At 33.1% G+C, this 17,517-nt stretch overlaps 1 protein-coding gene across 1 annotated transcript; it reads left to right on the top strand.

Moving 5' to 3' along the window:
• The first annotated feature begins 11,654 nt into the window (after positions 1 to 11,654).
• On the top strand, positions 11,655 to 13,958 carry LOC147399611 (uncharacterized). Its single transcript, XM_086445043.1, has 4 exons — positions 11,655 to 12,180; positions 12,275 to 12,601; positions 12,695 to 12,956; positions 13,186 to 13,958. Exons 1-4 carry the CDS (start codon positions 11,854 to 11,856, stop codon positions 13,386 to 13,388), a joined length of 1,119 nt encoding a protein of 372 aa, XP_086301169.1. The 5' UTR covers positions 11,655 to 11,853; the 3' UTR covers positions 13,389 to 13,958.
• Positions 13,959 to 17,517: the final 3,559 nt, after the last annotated feature.

The raw sequence follows: 17,517 nt of genomic DNA, 5'->3' as shown, positions 1-17,517 counted from the left end.
AGAGATAGACAAAGAGTGACTCTACAAGAGATGTTGAAGATCATGAAAATCATCTTTAATTGGTGCAATGTCACTCTGGGTTTGGGGAAGAACCAAAGGTTTCATAGAGGTAATATATTTGAAGGATGATTTCTTTCTACTCAATTTCAATCTTTCAAAAATAATATTGAAACGTAGTTGAACTCTACAATATAAACAATGAGTGGGTGTCCTCGAGAGTTTCTATATTGCCACACCAACTTTTGCCAATTCCACCCTCAAGATGACTTGGGATAACGATAATAGAAGTTGGTGTGACAATAGAATCTCTCTATTTTAAAAATAGACATAGAAGAGTGGGGTTACAATGGGAGACAGATTGTGAAATAATTTCGGAACATCTCCGAAATCCTAGAAAAGAGCTCCCATAACCTCCGACACGTACTTTCCCTTAAATCAATGCGACAAGTCCTCCACCCCACCGTACATATATAACATAATAATTGACATAAATACATCTTCCCTAATCTCTGTATCCATATCCATCCATAATATATACATATATTTCTCTTCAAGTGTGTCACTACGCTCACCTCTCTCCTTCCATTGCACCGACACCCGCTAACACTAGCAAAATAATAACATATTATATGAATACCACGTATCATCAAACATGATAAGAACAGTTGGCAGAAGGTATATTCATATGCCACGTGTCTTTCTAATTCACGTTACGCCACGTGTCTCTTCTTATCCAAAGAATCTATGCTCCTTCGTCTATTATTATAAAAACACTAATAATATAAGTGAAGAAAACAGTGGAAGTATGTGGTAGCCCTCAAACCCATGTTACAAGAGTACTTTGATTGCATAGGATTTGAATCTTTACACATAGGAAATGCTTCTCAACTCCTTATCCTTACTCCTGTTTACTAAAATTAAAATAATTAATTATATCCTTAACAAAGGGTTTTCTTTCTTAATAGTCTTTGAATTCTTGGCGGTAATTTGATAGTTTATTTAATAATTTTTTTTATAAAAATGATTCTCTTGCTATTGTCGAACTCACTACTTTTTATTTATTGTTGAACTCACCGCTTTTTATTTATTGTTGAGTGTCACTAATTTTTTTTATCATTGAGTTTGACAATTTTTAAATTTGTTGAACTCAACAATAAAACTTGTTGAAATTGACGTTGTAAAATCCACTTATTTTTATTATTATTTTCGAGATTTTTTAACTAAAATTCATGAAAAAATTAACTAAAAACTTGACATAACGATTTGTCTAGATGATTTCAAATCAAAAGAATCATCTTTGATCAATTTTCATGCAAAGACGAAAAAAAAAAATCAAATATTTGAAAATGACTTTTTTCTTCTTTCTTAAATCTTTAACGTCAAAATATAGTCTCCTAAATTTGATTGGGATGTCTAAAATCCAATTCTTTTAATGAAAATGGCGAGTTTGAACAGTTAGAGCACATTCAATGTTTCAATTGTAAAAAATGCAAGGAATGAGATTGGGACTGATTAGAAAGAATTTTTTACTAAATGAACTATTAAGAGAAATCCTAAAATTTAAGGATTATTTAAAAAATATCGTTTCGGTCTTTTAAGTAATTTTTCCTAATTTATATTTATATTTAATAACTCAAACTCCAATCATATTGAGTGAGGAAAATTGAGAGAGTCGTTGGGTTGGGCTCTTACTTGGTCCACCAAAAGAAGAATGATCTCTTCACACCTTTGAAGAAAATATAATAATAAATGTAAAATAAAAGGTGGGAAGGAAGAAAAAGAAGAGCGCATGCACCTTTAATTTCATTTGTTAAGGAAAAAAGAAACAAAATGGTGGAACTTTTTCTTTTTAAATTCGTTGATGCCTAGGTTTGTTCACCCACCTCGTCCTTCCCACCTTCTACTTTGCCTGTCAAATGTCCAAAAGCCACACACGCCTACACCTCTATTCCTCCTTCTTTTTCATTTTGTTTTGAAATCCAAATAGTAATGATCCTACGTGTCAGTTTCTTCTTCTTCTTCTTTTTTTTTACACATTTATAAACTAAAAATCGTTAATTGATGGGACATAGGCAGCTAAAAAATAAAAAAAAAGCATTTAGAAACTAATATGTAAAGTTTAAAGATTTTGATGGATCATATTTATATTTGTTAAAGAAACTTAAATTAATGTAAGAGTATTAGATATGTTTGAATATAATAAGTTGTACAGTGATACATTGTATTATTTCTATTAAGGTTAAAATACTTCAAAATCAATTAATAAAAAAATTGTTATTTAGACATAATCCTCTACATTTTGGCTAATATTTGAGATATGCTCGTGTTTTTAAAATGATGAGATGCATCCCTTGACCTTGGTTGTCACTAGAAAATTAATAGAAACTCATCTCAAGACCCTCATTTTTCACTCCTCTAACAAAAAACTCTTGATTTTTTCTATTAAAAAAAAATATTTTGTTCTTGATGTTGAATGTTGAAGGAAATAAAACTCAATGTTGATGATGATGAAAAAAAAAAAGAAAAAAAATATTGAAGTGATTGGTTTGGGGAGGAAAAGATGTGTCCGTTTAGGTTTGTTTTCAATTAGTTATCCAGAGTAGAACAAGGTCAAGTATCTGAAATATTTAACAAAAAGTAGAGGAGATTTGTAAGGGAGACATAGGCAATCATGCTTAAGCATCACTCAACACCCTTAAATAATAAGAGCAACTCTAGTGCAAATAGGCATAATTGATAGTGATTTTATTATAGAATTATTTTGCCTAGTTAAGCGGTTTGCACCTCAATTGTACTAGTCAAAATGACTTCCTACAAATTCAACTATAGTAAAATATTTCACAATTGTCATCATTTCTTACCATCAACAGGTAAAGAAATAGAATCTCACTCTCTTTTTTTGTCTCTACCACTTTCACTCTCTCCAAAATATTTTAAAATAGAGTGTCCAATCAAAGTGCATCAATGCTTTTGGAGGATTCAACTCTGTAAAATGAGTGTTGAGAGAGGATATAGAGCCCAAGTGTATTAGAGTTGTTTTTAAGACACTAGTGAAATCCATAAATAATTAGGGCAACACATATTCATATTTTTACCCTTCCACTTTGACTTCACGTCACTGACACATTATCGTATCCAAAATACTCTACAACTAAGCTACATATAATTTTCTAAAATTAACAACATGTATACAAAGGATAAGTAAAAGACTAATGATTTTTAAACTCAATCGGATGGCCGGACTCAAAACTCACCAACGTGTCATGTACAAATAATCATATATTCTTTTACTTGGAATACACAGTTGCACCCTCAGGATACACAACTGCAGATGGCAAGTCAGTTAAGTCGATTGTGTATCTCAAGGGATAGAATCTACGATTCTTTGCCCGTACCACGTCAATGAGTTTTTGAGTTTTCTTATTAGGTTGAATTCAAAAATCAGCACTCTTAAGCAAAACAAATTTTGTAGTCATATACACGTGGCACTCAATTCTTTTGTGATTGAAAATTTGATCTAATGATTTTTTTAATGTGGGGCCCATTTTCACACTACTTATTACCTGATTTAGCCTACTTACAATCTTTTTGTGGTTGAGACTTGAGACGGACTTTTGTGGGTTAACACCCAACAAAGAGATCTCATGATGCAAAATGACCATGATGGCTTATTTGATTTTTTTCCATGGTCGTTCCATTTATTTTTATTTTTTCTTGGCCTTATCCTTTGGAAGTTTACCTAACAGTTTATGATGGTTTCTCCCAAACTCACTGGGTCTACTCTTAAATCCTAATCCACCTTTTTCATTGATTGGGTTCATGTAGTGGTGGATCCCATTTGTTTATTGTATAACTGCTTCTTTGGATTCTATAGTTGTTAAATTAAAGAGTTTAAAAATCATTCACTAATTTAATAATCTTTTTTTTTAACGGGGTATCCGAACTTATGTTTGACTAGTGAGACTAAGAGAACTAGAGCTTGGACCAAGGCATATGGATCCCTCTCAGGCATGTGCAATGCCCGCACGTCACACACACAAAGTAACTAAGGGGTCATTGGGGGTGGTATTAGGAATCATTGCTCATACTGGGTATCAAACACACAACCTATGGATTCTCGCCATTTATTGGATTTGAAATCGCCATTGAACCAACCCCTTTTGGATCATTAACTAATAACTCAGAAACACTTTTTAGGGTGTTTTAGATATTAATTGAAAAAAATAAGGGAATTCGTATCCTAAAAAATATAACTATTCCATTAGCGCGAATGTTGGAAGCATGAATCGGTGTAAGCAACTTCTACTTATCCAAATCATATAAGTCAACTTTTTCTTAATCAATTGTCTATTGGTGTAATATATTTTTTTTCAAATGCGTTCGTATCCAAATCTAGCACGATTAACTATCCAATATCCAACTCTAAAAATACATAGCTAATCTTATTATTGGTTTATAATTCATTTTCTAATTGAATGGTATGTGATGGTTGTATAATATTCTAGACAACATCTCCATTTTAATCATCCAAATATGAATATATATAAATAATATTTTTCTCAATTTTACTATTCTTATACATAATAGGGAAAAAACTTTGAAACGGGTAAGTTACTTCAAAATTTTGAAGGAACCCTCTCCATTGGATTACATGTGCATTCTCAAGTAGGTAATCCAAAATTTGGCAAAAATGTAAGGGAGTGAAATAAACTCAAAACACACCCTCCTTCAAAATTTTGAAGTGGCTTGACCACTTCAAAGTTGGACTATACATAATAGACATGAGATAACTAAATTGTTTGCTTTGAGGTATTAACTTGAGTGTCCAATGAGAGCCTTAATGGACTAGGCGTGCAAGAGATACCCTTCAACTAGGGAAATAGGTTCCCAATGACCACAAATTTTAAGCTAAAATCTTTTAGGACATTCTGGGAAGAATCATGATGATCTGACTATCTCACATGATATACTCAATCGACTCCCTTGACGTGACAAGTTTAAGAATCCTAGATCTATACTTCTCGGGATACACAACTACATTTTCTCATAAAAAATATATCTTGAAGAGTACAGATCTACGATTTCCAAATCAATTGAGTATGTCATATGGGGTAATCAGATTATCACGAGACTTATGAGAATTGATAGACATAGATATGCGTAGTTACTTAGGATTCAGGGGCGGAGGTGGTGGGGCCATTGCCCCCACAGAACTTTGAGACACCCTTATATTTTCAACTAATTACATGCCCCATTTATCCCAACTCCCTCACCTCTCTCCCCATTTGCCCTCACACCCTCACCTCTCTCTAATTTTTGCTCTCCCCCCTTGTTCAATTTTTTTTTGTTGATCATATTGCCTCTTGACCAGGCCTTTTCATACACTAATTGGATATGACCTAAATATTTTTTTCTTCAATTTTTAATAAAAAATCTTTGAATTTCTTCTTGAAATTATTCGTCTTCAAATTCTTCAACTATACAACTAATTACAACTTGCCCTCATTACAAGAAAATCCTGACTCGACCTCTATAAGGATTAGTTTATAAAATTATATATTTAAAATTACTTCCTTAAACTTTTTTTTACAGTTTTTAGTCAATTAAACAAAATGATTTTGATGTCTTGTATAAAACTTTAATAAAAAAAAACATATATTTTTTACTTTAAAATCTATGATCATTTGTTGACCACATCATTACTATGGCAATGATCAAAGATCATTGCTTCTGACAAATTAAAAGTCAACAAAAATATCGTGAGATATTAACTAATCGGTAAAATAGTGATATATATATAATTGACAAAGGATTGACAGCTTACTATAGTGGGAAATCTTCTGTGACCCTCTGAGTTCAAATTTTGAAATTCGAGAGTGATAACGACTAGTTCCAAATTGTCTACATCTGAAAACGACGGTTGAGTTTTCTTTCGGCGCGGATTTCAAAATAAATTAAATTCCACGTGTCATGTTTTCAAATCCACAGACTTTTCGCAAAATCTTAAAATTTCTTTCGGCGGGAATTTATAAAAATTGTGAAATATTTTATTAAAAAAAAACAAAACAAAAACACAAAATCCACTATTACAAACAGAACCAATGCTACAGAGGATCTACTTCCATTGCAAACGTTTTGAAAAGTTGTTCAAATATCACGTGTTTGTGAAGTTTATTTTTCCTTCTATTAATCTAAATTCTGTATATTTTTATTTTTTTAAATCTTAATAGGATTTTGTTAACGTGTGTGTGTTAAGAGCACACATTAAAGTACACTAAATACACTTAAAATTTTTGTTTTTATATCAAATATATCTTCAATAAATCTTAGACGAGTCATGATTTTCTTACTTGAGTATTTTTCATTCGGTTTGATGTGACAAAAGCATAGGACCGTTCATCATTTTCATTGGGATACATAAAATAAAAAATCAACAATTTTGTGTATTTACCACGTCAAACTATATGAAAATACTTCAATTAAAATCATTAATTTTTTAAATTAGACTTTTTATGTTAACGAGTAAAATGCAATAAATACACTTTTGAGAAATTAAATTTTGTACCAAATTTATTCTTTAAACAAAAATTTTATTTATCAAAATACGGTCATATACATATTTTCAAGTTCTATTCATACCATTTTAACAATCCATGAAGGGGTGGATCATATCTTACCTCTATGAAGTTAATCTAATAAATAATCAAAATTTTGATAAAGAGGTCTTTATTTAAGACGACTTATCAAAGATTATGAGATTCTATGTGGTTGGGCAGACCAAGTCATGTGTGAATACATTTCATCTTTATTTTTCTCTTTTATTATGAACTTTTAAGCAACAAAGTTCAAATCTTTTGACGAAATAAGTTTCCCAAAATTCCCGAAATCCTCACTTTTTTTTCCCGCTCTTTCACACATTGATTGTCCCTTTCGGTAGGTAGCCACGTCCCCACCATGACCCCATTTTCTTGTTCTTTATTTATTTATTATTTAATATAAAGTTTTTTCTTTGAGCGAATTTTATTAATTCGATATGATAAAAGAACTTCACGTCCGCGAGAAAAGGCGAGGGCTTAGGAACGTCACGCGGCGCCGTCTGATGCCGGCAATGTTTACCAATGAAACAAGCTGTTGAATTGCCAATAGAGAGCGACGTCCGTTAAAATTAACGGATGAAGTTATTTTAGAAACTGGTGATTGAGGCATCACTCAAATACGCTCTGAATAGGTCACTAAAATACAGATTCTCTTAGGGTAAAGAGCTATATATGACTTTTTGAATGTTAGAATTTATATCGAAAATGCCCTTTAAATTTTTATTTTTTACTAAAATACGCTCTGATGCTTGTTCCCGAGATGTATTTATTGTACTTTAACTTGCACACGTTAGGAAATAAAAACGGTGAAAATAAAAAATTAAAACTTACGTTAAAAGTTTGGTAAAAATATATATCTAATGAAATTTTATAAAATCAAGTTATCATCATCAAATCTCAATTTTTTTATTTTTTTATTTTTATTTTTATGAATTATTTAATTTTATTATGCATCAAATATTCAAATCTTACTCTTAAATATATATATATATATATTAGAATTTTATCCTCATGAAAAAAAATTAAGAAAAAATAAACGAATTTTGTTACGAAAGAAAATTTTACATCTTTTTTTTATACCATTTTAATGATTAGAATGGTGTTAAACAAATTAGATACAAGTAAAAGTGTAAAAATAATTAAGTGATGAATTTTATTTTTTTCTTAATTTTAACCGTTTAAATTACATTAACTAATGACATTTAAAGACAACACGTCATCCAATTGGAGTGAAAATCAAGGACTCAAAAATTCCCCCAAGTTGGTATTTGAAAGGTGAGACTATTGTTCCAACTGGATAATAAGTAGGTCTTTTTTAATTTAAATCCACGATTGAGAAAAAACGTAGATATCTTAGAGATTACTATCAATCTTCTAAAAGTTAAAACCTTTTTTTCCTAGTGATACTTCTTTTTGAGAATCCATAACATGTAGATGGAGAGCCTTGGGTTGAGGCAAGCATTTAGCCAAATATAAATGACAAATAAATGGTATTTAATACTAGGATCTTGTTAAGGTGTGTCCATAGGAGACACGTTAGAGTACCATAAATACACTTTGAAAATTGGAATCAAACTTTCAAACCTCAAGAGGATCTTATTTTTGAGAGGTAAATCGATGTTTTGAAAACGAATTAATTATTTTCTAAAAGGGGTTGAAGACAAATTCATCGTGGCATTTAGGTCATTGTAGAAAGTCTCAAAGAGGAGACCAAACTAAGGGTCCTTGTCATCAGTTTTGAAAACACAGGGGTATCTCTACTATTCACCAAAATTGAAGGACATGTCTAAATCACCGAAGAGATTCTCACTGTGTTAACGCTGATAAGTCAACGTCCAATTTTTATTTATTTATTTTTTTTCTTACCTTGTGTCCCGTGTAAAAGAAAGTTGTGGTAAAAGATTAGATTAATAATGACTGCACGCGGTCTTGGTACGCCGTTAGTACGCGGATGACGTGGCAAAATCACAAATCCACGCGTCTTTTCCTGTTCATCCCAATGAAAACGATCTATGATTTTGTGCTTACCGCGTCATCCGCGTACAGGATCACGTGCCTTCGTCACGACTCAAAAGGTTAATATGCAGAGACAAAGCTGTTAGGTTTTTTTTTATATATATATAGATGCATTGTCATTAGAAAATGGGAATCGGTTTTCTGAAGTTGAGAGAGATTCCTACACCAGATCGAACCCCCTTTGATCCTGCTTTTTGTTTTTTCATATTAATTTTATAATTATTTATATTTATTAAATAAATAATGAATTAATAATACTTTTTTTTTTCCCTTTAAATGAGAGCCATGTCAACATGAGTCACTAATCACATGATCCTTAGTCCTGCTCATTCACGCTTTCTTCTAATCCACCCAAAAAAAATAAAAAAGAGAGAGGCGGTTTCTTTTAACCTTTTTATCGCCAACTCTCCATTTAATTTATAAGATATCATGTGACTATGAATAACACTAATTTGAGTATGCACACAAGTCACAAGAATTTAATTTTATTCGAAACATACATATATCACCTTGAGATTCATAATTATAAATAAGAATAATGCTGAAGTGACCTCAAGTCGCATATCTTGACAAATGATTTTCTTGAGATATGAGTGAAAAAGCATCTATGATTCCTATCAACTTTTACATCAAGAAGTGTGATATTAGGTCCAATCTTGGGGTATTCTTACACGACTCTTATAGGTAATGTTGATTGAAAAATTGGATTATAATGCTTGTAAGTTGTGAGTTCAATACTTAATATAAACATTAATTCCTTAGGGACCATCCACAAGAGTACACCCTCACTTGCCTAGTGCGTATGATGTGCGAGCATTGCATTTACCCAAGGACTAAACCTTGGACAAGACCATGGTACGTGAACTGAGCAAAGCCCAAATACAATATTGGTCCATTGTCTATAGGGATATCCGATTATTTAAATAATAATAAAAAAAAAAAAAAATCTAAGATGAATGATACGCTAAGTCAATTCAAATTTCTAGGGAAATTCAAGGTTGCTATTGGATTATTAAACCATCCTTACACCAATAAAATGATCCGAGTGATATTTTTTTTAGAGGTAACAATTAGAAAATGATCTCACTAAGATATTTGGAGGGTAACATGTCCCTTGATGAAATTCAAAATCCGACTCATTCATAAAAAAATGAGAATCATAACCTAGAAAAAGATTGTGGGAAGCATTACTTGTATGATTGAAATAGAAAAACTCACAAATAAAGTTCATACAGATAAAGTTTCCTCCAATCCATAAGTTAGGTTAAGATTTACTTATTCAAGGTATTTGATTCTATCCAACGATATCTTGTGACTATGACTTAGATTGAAGTACCTTTAGTATGTACCATTTTGAAGTAGATTGGAGTTGAATAATTTGTAACATATATTCCAAGTTGTGCGAATCTTTAAGACCATCCCCAATTATGGTTAAAACAAAGAGTTGTGATTTTCTAACACCTCCTCTGACTTACGCCCCATACGCTCCCTAACATGGTGTGGGCTACAACCACATACCCTTTCATCAGGATAAACAATTGCACATCTTCATAAATATGCATAATTTCGTATCCCCATAAAAAAGATATGTTGTTTTAGCTATGCCACGTTAGGGTTGCACGAGAACGTATGTCAAAGGGAAGAGTCATAAATCATTATTATAAAACAAACAAATATATTGCATCAATAAATCTATGATGTAGTGGGGGAAAGTATATCGGCAACACTTAGAGAGCCATGCCACAAGTGATGAGGATTTTACTATCCTTCTTTGATCATTCAATTTATTTTCAAATGATGCTTGTCATTTTACATGGACATTAAATTCTTTAGTAATAATTTAAAACAGTTAATTATTTTTTTTTGGAAGGTAAAAACATTTAATTAACATTATGCACGTTTTGTATTTTTTAGTCAAAGAAATAAAACATAGTTTGAAAAATATTTTCTTTTAAGGTCATATATGCAAGACCTCCTTTGACTATTATTAGATGATTGTTTGCTCATGAAACAGTTTAGTAGGTGTTTTCATTCCAAACATCCTTTATGACAAAGATGGATATCTAACTCCCTTCAAAGATTCAATAGGTTTATCTATAAATTCATAGAGGATGGAAGAATTCTTATCAACACCAATAGGATGAGAAGCATATTTCTTATTTAGTAAGATTTTAAATCATATTAGGTATTTTTTTTTTTCAAAAAATAATTTATTTTGAACTTGATCCAAGATTTTGAAAATAGACGATAAGTGAACTTCCGCATAAATTCCAAACTTAATATTGAAGTTCAATGGTAAAAGACAAGTTTTTTGAATTTTTTTTCAGAGTTCATAAAATCTTATCCTTTACGGTGAAGCATGGGATCATGTACTTGGATGTCACCCTTAGTGAGGATGAAATCTTACATAGTAAGATTAGTCAGACTCTAATAGGATCGTTGAATCCACATTACTTCCCCTTTAAGTGCCTTGATTGATAGTGATTTCTGGATTACGTAAAAGTGGGAGAAAACATGCACAATTTTTTGTTTTATCTAAAAAATCTAGACTTGATTAAAGGAATCTAAATCCTATCTTGAATTTTGTTAGAAGTCAGATCGTGCCCTCTGAATCATTTGAAGAAGTTAAATTTATCTGACTTAAATAATTATTTTCTTTATTTTCTCTTTGGACCCACATTATTAAGAAAAAAAAAAAACAATATTTTACAACAAATCACCAAATATGTAATCTCATTGCTTTTGTTAAACAGAGTAAGGGTAAATGAGTAAAAAATAATTTATTTTTAAATTAGTGAAACACTAAACCTAGAATTTAAATTATGTTTTGCAAGTAGTGAATAAAGGATATTTAATGGTATTTTGTGATACTTACACATGGCATGTGGATGTATAATACGACAAATGTCAGGTTCAACCAAAGAGAAACTGTAAGGTTGGATTCCATTCTCCCACGTCGTAGGGTTTCTTCTTATCTCTCTCTCTCTCTCTCTTTATTGTTATATATTCTTCTCTCTTCAACTTCTCCACTAACTACACACACTCTTTGGTTTTCAAAGTTCAAACTGATCTTAAAAGCCTCTGAAACCTTAATAAATCTGTCCCCACTCTCTCTCTCTCCTGAAAACCCATCTGGGTTCGAAAAGCAGCAAAAGAGCCATCTCTTACTCTGCCTGAAAACCCATTTGGGGCTCCTCTGTTAGAGTTCGTTTCTTTTATTTTAAAGGCTATAGACTTAAAGATGGCTGAAGAATTGGGTGATGGGGAGTTTTGGCTTCCTTCGCAGTTTCTCACAGACGACGATATTCTAATCGAGAAGAAAAAAATCAACAAAGTGAGAAATACTGATATAGAAGGTCGGTTCTGCTTCCCTGATGAGTTCCCATATGGGTTTACCTCTTGTGGTTCTTCTGCTCTGAGTTCGCCAGTTGAGTCCGTTGTGAGTTCAACCGAGACTGAGAGCGATGAGGAGGAATATCTCGCTGGTATAACTCGTCAGATGGCTTGTTCGATGCTTCAAAAAGTCGAGAAAAGTTCAGGTCCTGTTTATGGTGCTGGAAACCCAAAGGTCTGTTCTGTTTTTGGAATGTTTTAAAGGGTAGTCTGGTTTTCATTTTAATTTTACTGAATTTTTAGGATTTTGTTTTTCTGATGTTTTAAAGACATGGGCCATGGCCGGTTCACCCCAATCGACGCTGTGCGGAGTCGGAAGCTGGTTTGCTTGCAACTCAGAGTCGAACCGAGGGAGCCCAAACTCTCCTTCGACGCCCATGAATGTGAAGGACGAAGCTTGGGATCTGCTTTACGCTGCTGCAGGACAGGTCGCAAGGATGAATTTGAACGATGGAAGAAACAAGTACCTCCACCATGAAAGAGGGCTTCTTGCCCCCCCTCAAAACCTTACTTCGACCCCTGTTTCTGCTAAACAAGCCATCAATGGTTTCTACTCGAACCCAACTGTCACTCCGCAACAGTTGCAGGCTAATCAAGTGGGTCCTCTTTGCCTATAGTACTTCCTATTCTGAAAGTAATTGCAAACTTTGCATCCTCGATAATAATTTCTCCGATTTGTTTCCGTTTAGTTGTACCAGTTAAAACAGAGGCGCTCTGCTGTCTGGGGAAGACAACAGAACCAGCAACATCTACAACATTGTGCGAGGTCTGGTAATTTTGGAAATTACTTCTCTTCGCAACCCTGTCATCCTCTACAACAGCCACATAATGGCGGTTCGGGTATGAGAGCGGTTTTTCTCGGAGGTTCTGGCCCAAAGAGGGAGTCTAGTGGGACTGGGGTGTTCTTGCCTCGCCGAAGTGGGAACCCTTCTGATTCCCGCAAAAAACCAGGTATTTTCTATATATATATTTTTTAATTTTTATTAGTATTTCGGTTTTGGAGTTTTAGAACCTCCAATCGCAAACAGATCTTTAGATTGGGTGTTTTTGGGATTTGCCCTGTTTTGAAAGACAGAAGTTATCCCAATTTTATTATTATTATTTTGTAGTAATTTTACGATTTCGGGTATTAATTTAACTATTGCTATTGCCTAAGCTTCTCTTTCGTATTTTTCGACAGCGTGTTCGACTGTTCTGGTTCCTGCAAGAGTGGTGCAGGCCTTGAACTTGAACTTAGACAACATGGTTGAAACCCAACAACGCTTTGGAGGGTTTGTTCCTGAACATAGCATGCCCCTTCTGTCACAACCAAGGCGTAATATCCATCATCCACAGCAAACAATGAACCATGAATTTTGTCTCCCTCAAGAATGGACGTATTAGCCTCTTTAGATACCCAACTAATCTCTCTTACTAAATACCGTTGTTTTGTTTTAAGTAGAATGGAAGAAGAAAGCCCTCTGAAGGGAAAGAAACAGAGGTGAAGATAGATGTAGTTTGTTTGGTTAGTGGCTTTTATTTTGGGTTTTGGAAAAGAATACAAGGAAGAAGTAGAAGAATTGGTTTTTTGGTTAGTTTTAGAAGGAAATAAGTCCTATTTTGTTTAAGTGGAGATGCAGATATCTCTTGTCGATGGGTATGTGAAGATATAGATAAATAGTACTTTTAGTTATTTATTTTGGGTAATAAATCAAGTCTTAGCATCTCAATGTTTGTATTTGGTTGGGGACCAGGCTATTGTTGTTCCTCTGTTCTGTAGTTCTGTTTTTGTTGCAATAGCAGAGTAGAGGAGGGAAGGATTGAACCACCACCACCACATCCACTGTTATCGGAAATGATCAAATAATATTAAAGTGTGTTCTTTTATTTGCCTTTTAAAAGCTGGAGAATACATTTAGGTATGCGCTTTGATGTACTTAATAACTAGTGGCTTTGCGATCTCTGAAGTGCAACTCCAACGCAGCTACCAATAACCATACCGTCTTATGGGTCATCACGTGGTTATGGATCATGGTTTCAAAACTCGGCTGCGGCCGAGATGAGATTTAAAGCCCACGTTCATTTTTTCTCAATTTTGGACGAGATGACTCGAGCAGCGGGAAACTCGTCTAAGAAGACTGGATTTAGACTGGATTTTGTTCATGGACGATACATGATCCATGATGTCAAAATGAGTTTTAAAACCATGGCATCGCTATGTATATCTATCGGGGCATGCACTCCAATTATGCTACCCAAATTGGTTATCTTTATATATTTTAATACTCTTTATTCCAGATGATTGTTCAAATTAAATCCAAATAAATTTTTTGTTGGTATTGTTGTTCATCTCAACCATTTATTAATTTTCTTTATTTTTAATTGGAGTTGTAAATAAGTAATTGTTTGGGTGCCTATCTTTTGCCCCAATTGATTTGACGAGAGACCAATTGAGATGACCTCGTTAATGGAGGTTTGTGGAGGTGCGATTGCAGTTGATGGTTTGATTTTAGGGTTTTTAACAGTGCAAGGAGCTTCTATTGGTCAGAAACCTACCCCTAAACCCCTACTCCAACTGGTTAATTTTGTTTCCTTCCAAAAAAAAAAAAAAAAAATGAGGTACTCAAGAGGAGCTACCGAATTTTTTTTCTTGAGAATCGAAAGACCCAAAGTCTGGGTTGGGATGGATCGTGTGTTGCGCTCCAGGATCCAAATTTGCAATTGGTCGGGGATGGGTTGCACGATCTATACTGGGGGTTGGAGTTGCTCTAATGTTGGTTCTTCAACACCTTTGGTGTTTTAGATTCAAGTTTGAAATATAAGAGATTTAATTTTTCAAAAGTATTGACTTGAACAATGAATCATTCGCTATTTTGAAGTCTTTTCCTTCCTAGGATGATTCAAGATGCTTGTAATTTTTCCATTCTAGGTCAGTGAGGTCTAATCTATTGAAGCTTCTATAGATCAGCACCACTGATCAGTCCCATATAACATATGTTGATGAGGCAATACCTCATGTTATTGAGTCAACAACTCACAAATGTGCTAATTTTAAGAAAGTGCAGAAACTGAATTTTTTCAACAAGCGTTGAAAATTGATGCAAACAAACAGGGTCTTAATCTGTGTACACGTAGGATCTTTTTATCCTTTTATTAGAGTAGAAACTCATCTTGTCGTAACCAACACAATGAAAGCCCATATTTTAGAATTATACGTATCTAGTGACATCTCTAATGAGTGTTGTTCGACATCTCACACACACAAGTATGAAGATGCATTATCACCTGTAATGGAGGATAATGTCGAGGGATTCTTGGTGATTAAGCATATGATAAAGGTATGCATGATTCCTTTTTTTTTTAAAATTCTTTGTGAGTATCGGGAATATCCCCAATCATAGGTTTGAGATCCGCGTGTCTATGATGAAATGTTCGAATGATCAACTTTGCAATCAGTTGTTAGAATCAATAGCTATTCAAATCGTTCATTTAAAGAAATTGAAACCCTTCATATTGGATGATCATGATTAGGGTTGTCGATGGATAGCTCCCGAATCAGATATGCCTCTATTTGAAAAAAAATTATTGGTATCTGAATTCGAAACCAATAGGATGCCTATTTTCACTATTAGAATTTGAGGGGGAATCAAACCCACCACCACCTCTTGATCACCACTATTACTGATATGTGTGTCGATGCCAATTCCTGAAGGGCCTAAACTAGAATCAATCCCTCCCATTACTAATCTAAGGGTGTTTGCTGTCAAGCTTGTAGAAACCCTTGATTTTTTGTCCAAAAAAATTCATCAATCTTTTACTTCTCTAAAACCCAATCTCGTTCTTATGGTTTGAAGGTTGAAGAAGATGGGATCTTAAAGGGGTTTTCAAAGAGGGGTCCAGTTCAACTGCAAATTATTTGATCGACACATTTTGTTCTACATGAGTTAGAAATTTTAGAATGAGTTGATTTTTGTTGAAGATGATTTTTATGAAGAGGAGATCATCCTCACAAAAAATCAGTCAATTTCGAAATTTCTAACCTCATGTTTATGAGTTAAAAAATTGTAGACTGTCAATTTTTTGTAAATCACTTTTGATTTAGGTAGAAGTTTTTTCATTATAGAGATAATTTTCACAAAAAATCGGCATGAAACTTCTAATGCATGTCAGACAAGATGTGTTGACTAAATAGTTGGCACCGAAACACCTTCCTTAACTATGACATAGTGCCTATTTGAATAGAAAGTAAAATGTAGTTTCGTTTTACTTTTTAAAAAGTAAGGAGTTTAAACTTTTAAAAATAATTTTCTAAAATGAATCCAAAGAGACTTTATAAATTTTAATTTTCAAAAGTTAAAAAGTTACTTTTTCCGTGTATTCCAAACATGCTCTTAATTGTGTTAAAAAAATAAAATACTGAATTAAGTATTTTTATTTTGTTTTGTATAATGATTTGTTCTATCTAACAATTAAAAGATTTTTAAGTATTTTTTCGAACACATCTATTCTATAAAAAATATTCATCAATAGATATATCATCCAATCATATATAATAAATAAATAGTTTCTCCATTTATTGCCTATTGGCCCACAAAAAAAAAAAAAAAAAATTGGTTATGGTAATTTTTGTTTAAATTATAGGTCAAAAGGACATTGTCCTATGGTGTCTGTTGAGAGGATAGGAGGAAGGATTCATAAAGATTTTCTTCTCTCTTACTGGACAGAGATTTGAAAAGATTTTGTTTTCTCTCTCTTTGTCTGTCCAAACGAGACTTAGCAACTACGCAAAGCCAGGTTTCACTCACTGTCTTTTCCAAGTGTTTGGTACTCTCAGTCCGAGAGTTGAAATGGATGGTTTTAGTACTGTGGCCCCCAATCCTCCATCCATTCTCCTTTTACTACCACCGTCACGCATCATTCAAGCCTATCTACCAATCTAAAGATGCATCAAATGGTGGGCCTAACATTTTTATTAGTTGGTGGGTTGAACCCATGATTTCAAAACTCGTCAGAGACAGAGACGTATTGTCCGGGTTAGCTCGATATCGAGTATGGACGAAATGGATAGACGACCTTTTTTTAGTTGGCAGAATCTCACGAGACGAACGAGATGTCTCTGACGAGATATAAAAAATCTCGTTCGAAATAACTGAGACCACGAGTTTTACCAGTTTTCAAGATTAAAATCCTCTTATTTTTACCAACAAATCGAGTTTTATTTCTCTTCTCAATCAAATGAATTAGAGAACAAAAAGTTTTGAATCCAAATAAGATGAAAACCTTCATCTTCTTCATTAGATTTTTTAAATGGTTAAAAATCGTTGTCTTAATGTCGAAATGAGATGAGTTGTATCATCCGAATCAATTTGATATCAGACATGGATGAAACGAGACGCGAAACCAAGTTTTAAAGATTAGAATTCCACGTGACATTATAAAGTAGGAGCATATTTCTTTTAATTACACTAGTGTAAATGGTATTTAAAGTACTATTTAGAGAACCATAGGGTCTCCTTTACGCTCTCATTCATAG

The sequence above is a fragment of the Akebia trifoliata genome, chromosome 6, assembly GCF_017979445.1.
Source record: "Akebia trifoliata isolate Shusen 1 chromosome 6, ASM1797944v1, whole genome shotgun sequence".
Classification (NCBI taxonomy): domain Eukaryota; kingdom Viridiplantae; phylum Streptophyta; class Magnoliopsida; order Ranunculales; family Lardizabalaceae; genus Akebia; species Akebia trifoliata.
The sequence above is the reverse complement of the archived record's forward strand: the minus strand, read 5'-3'. Positions and strand labels throughout refer to the sequence as shown.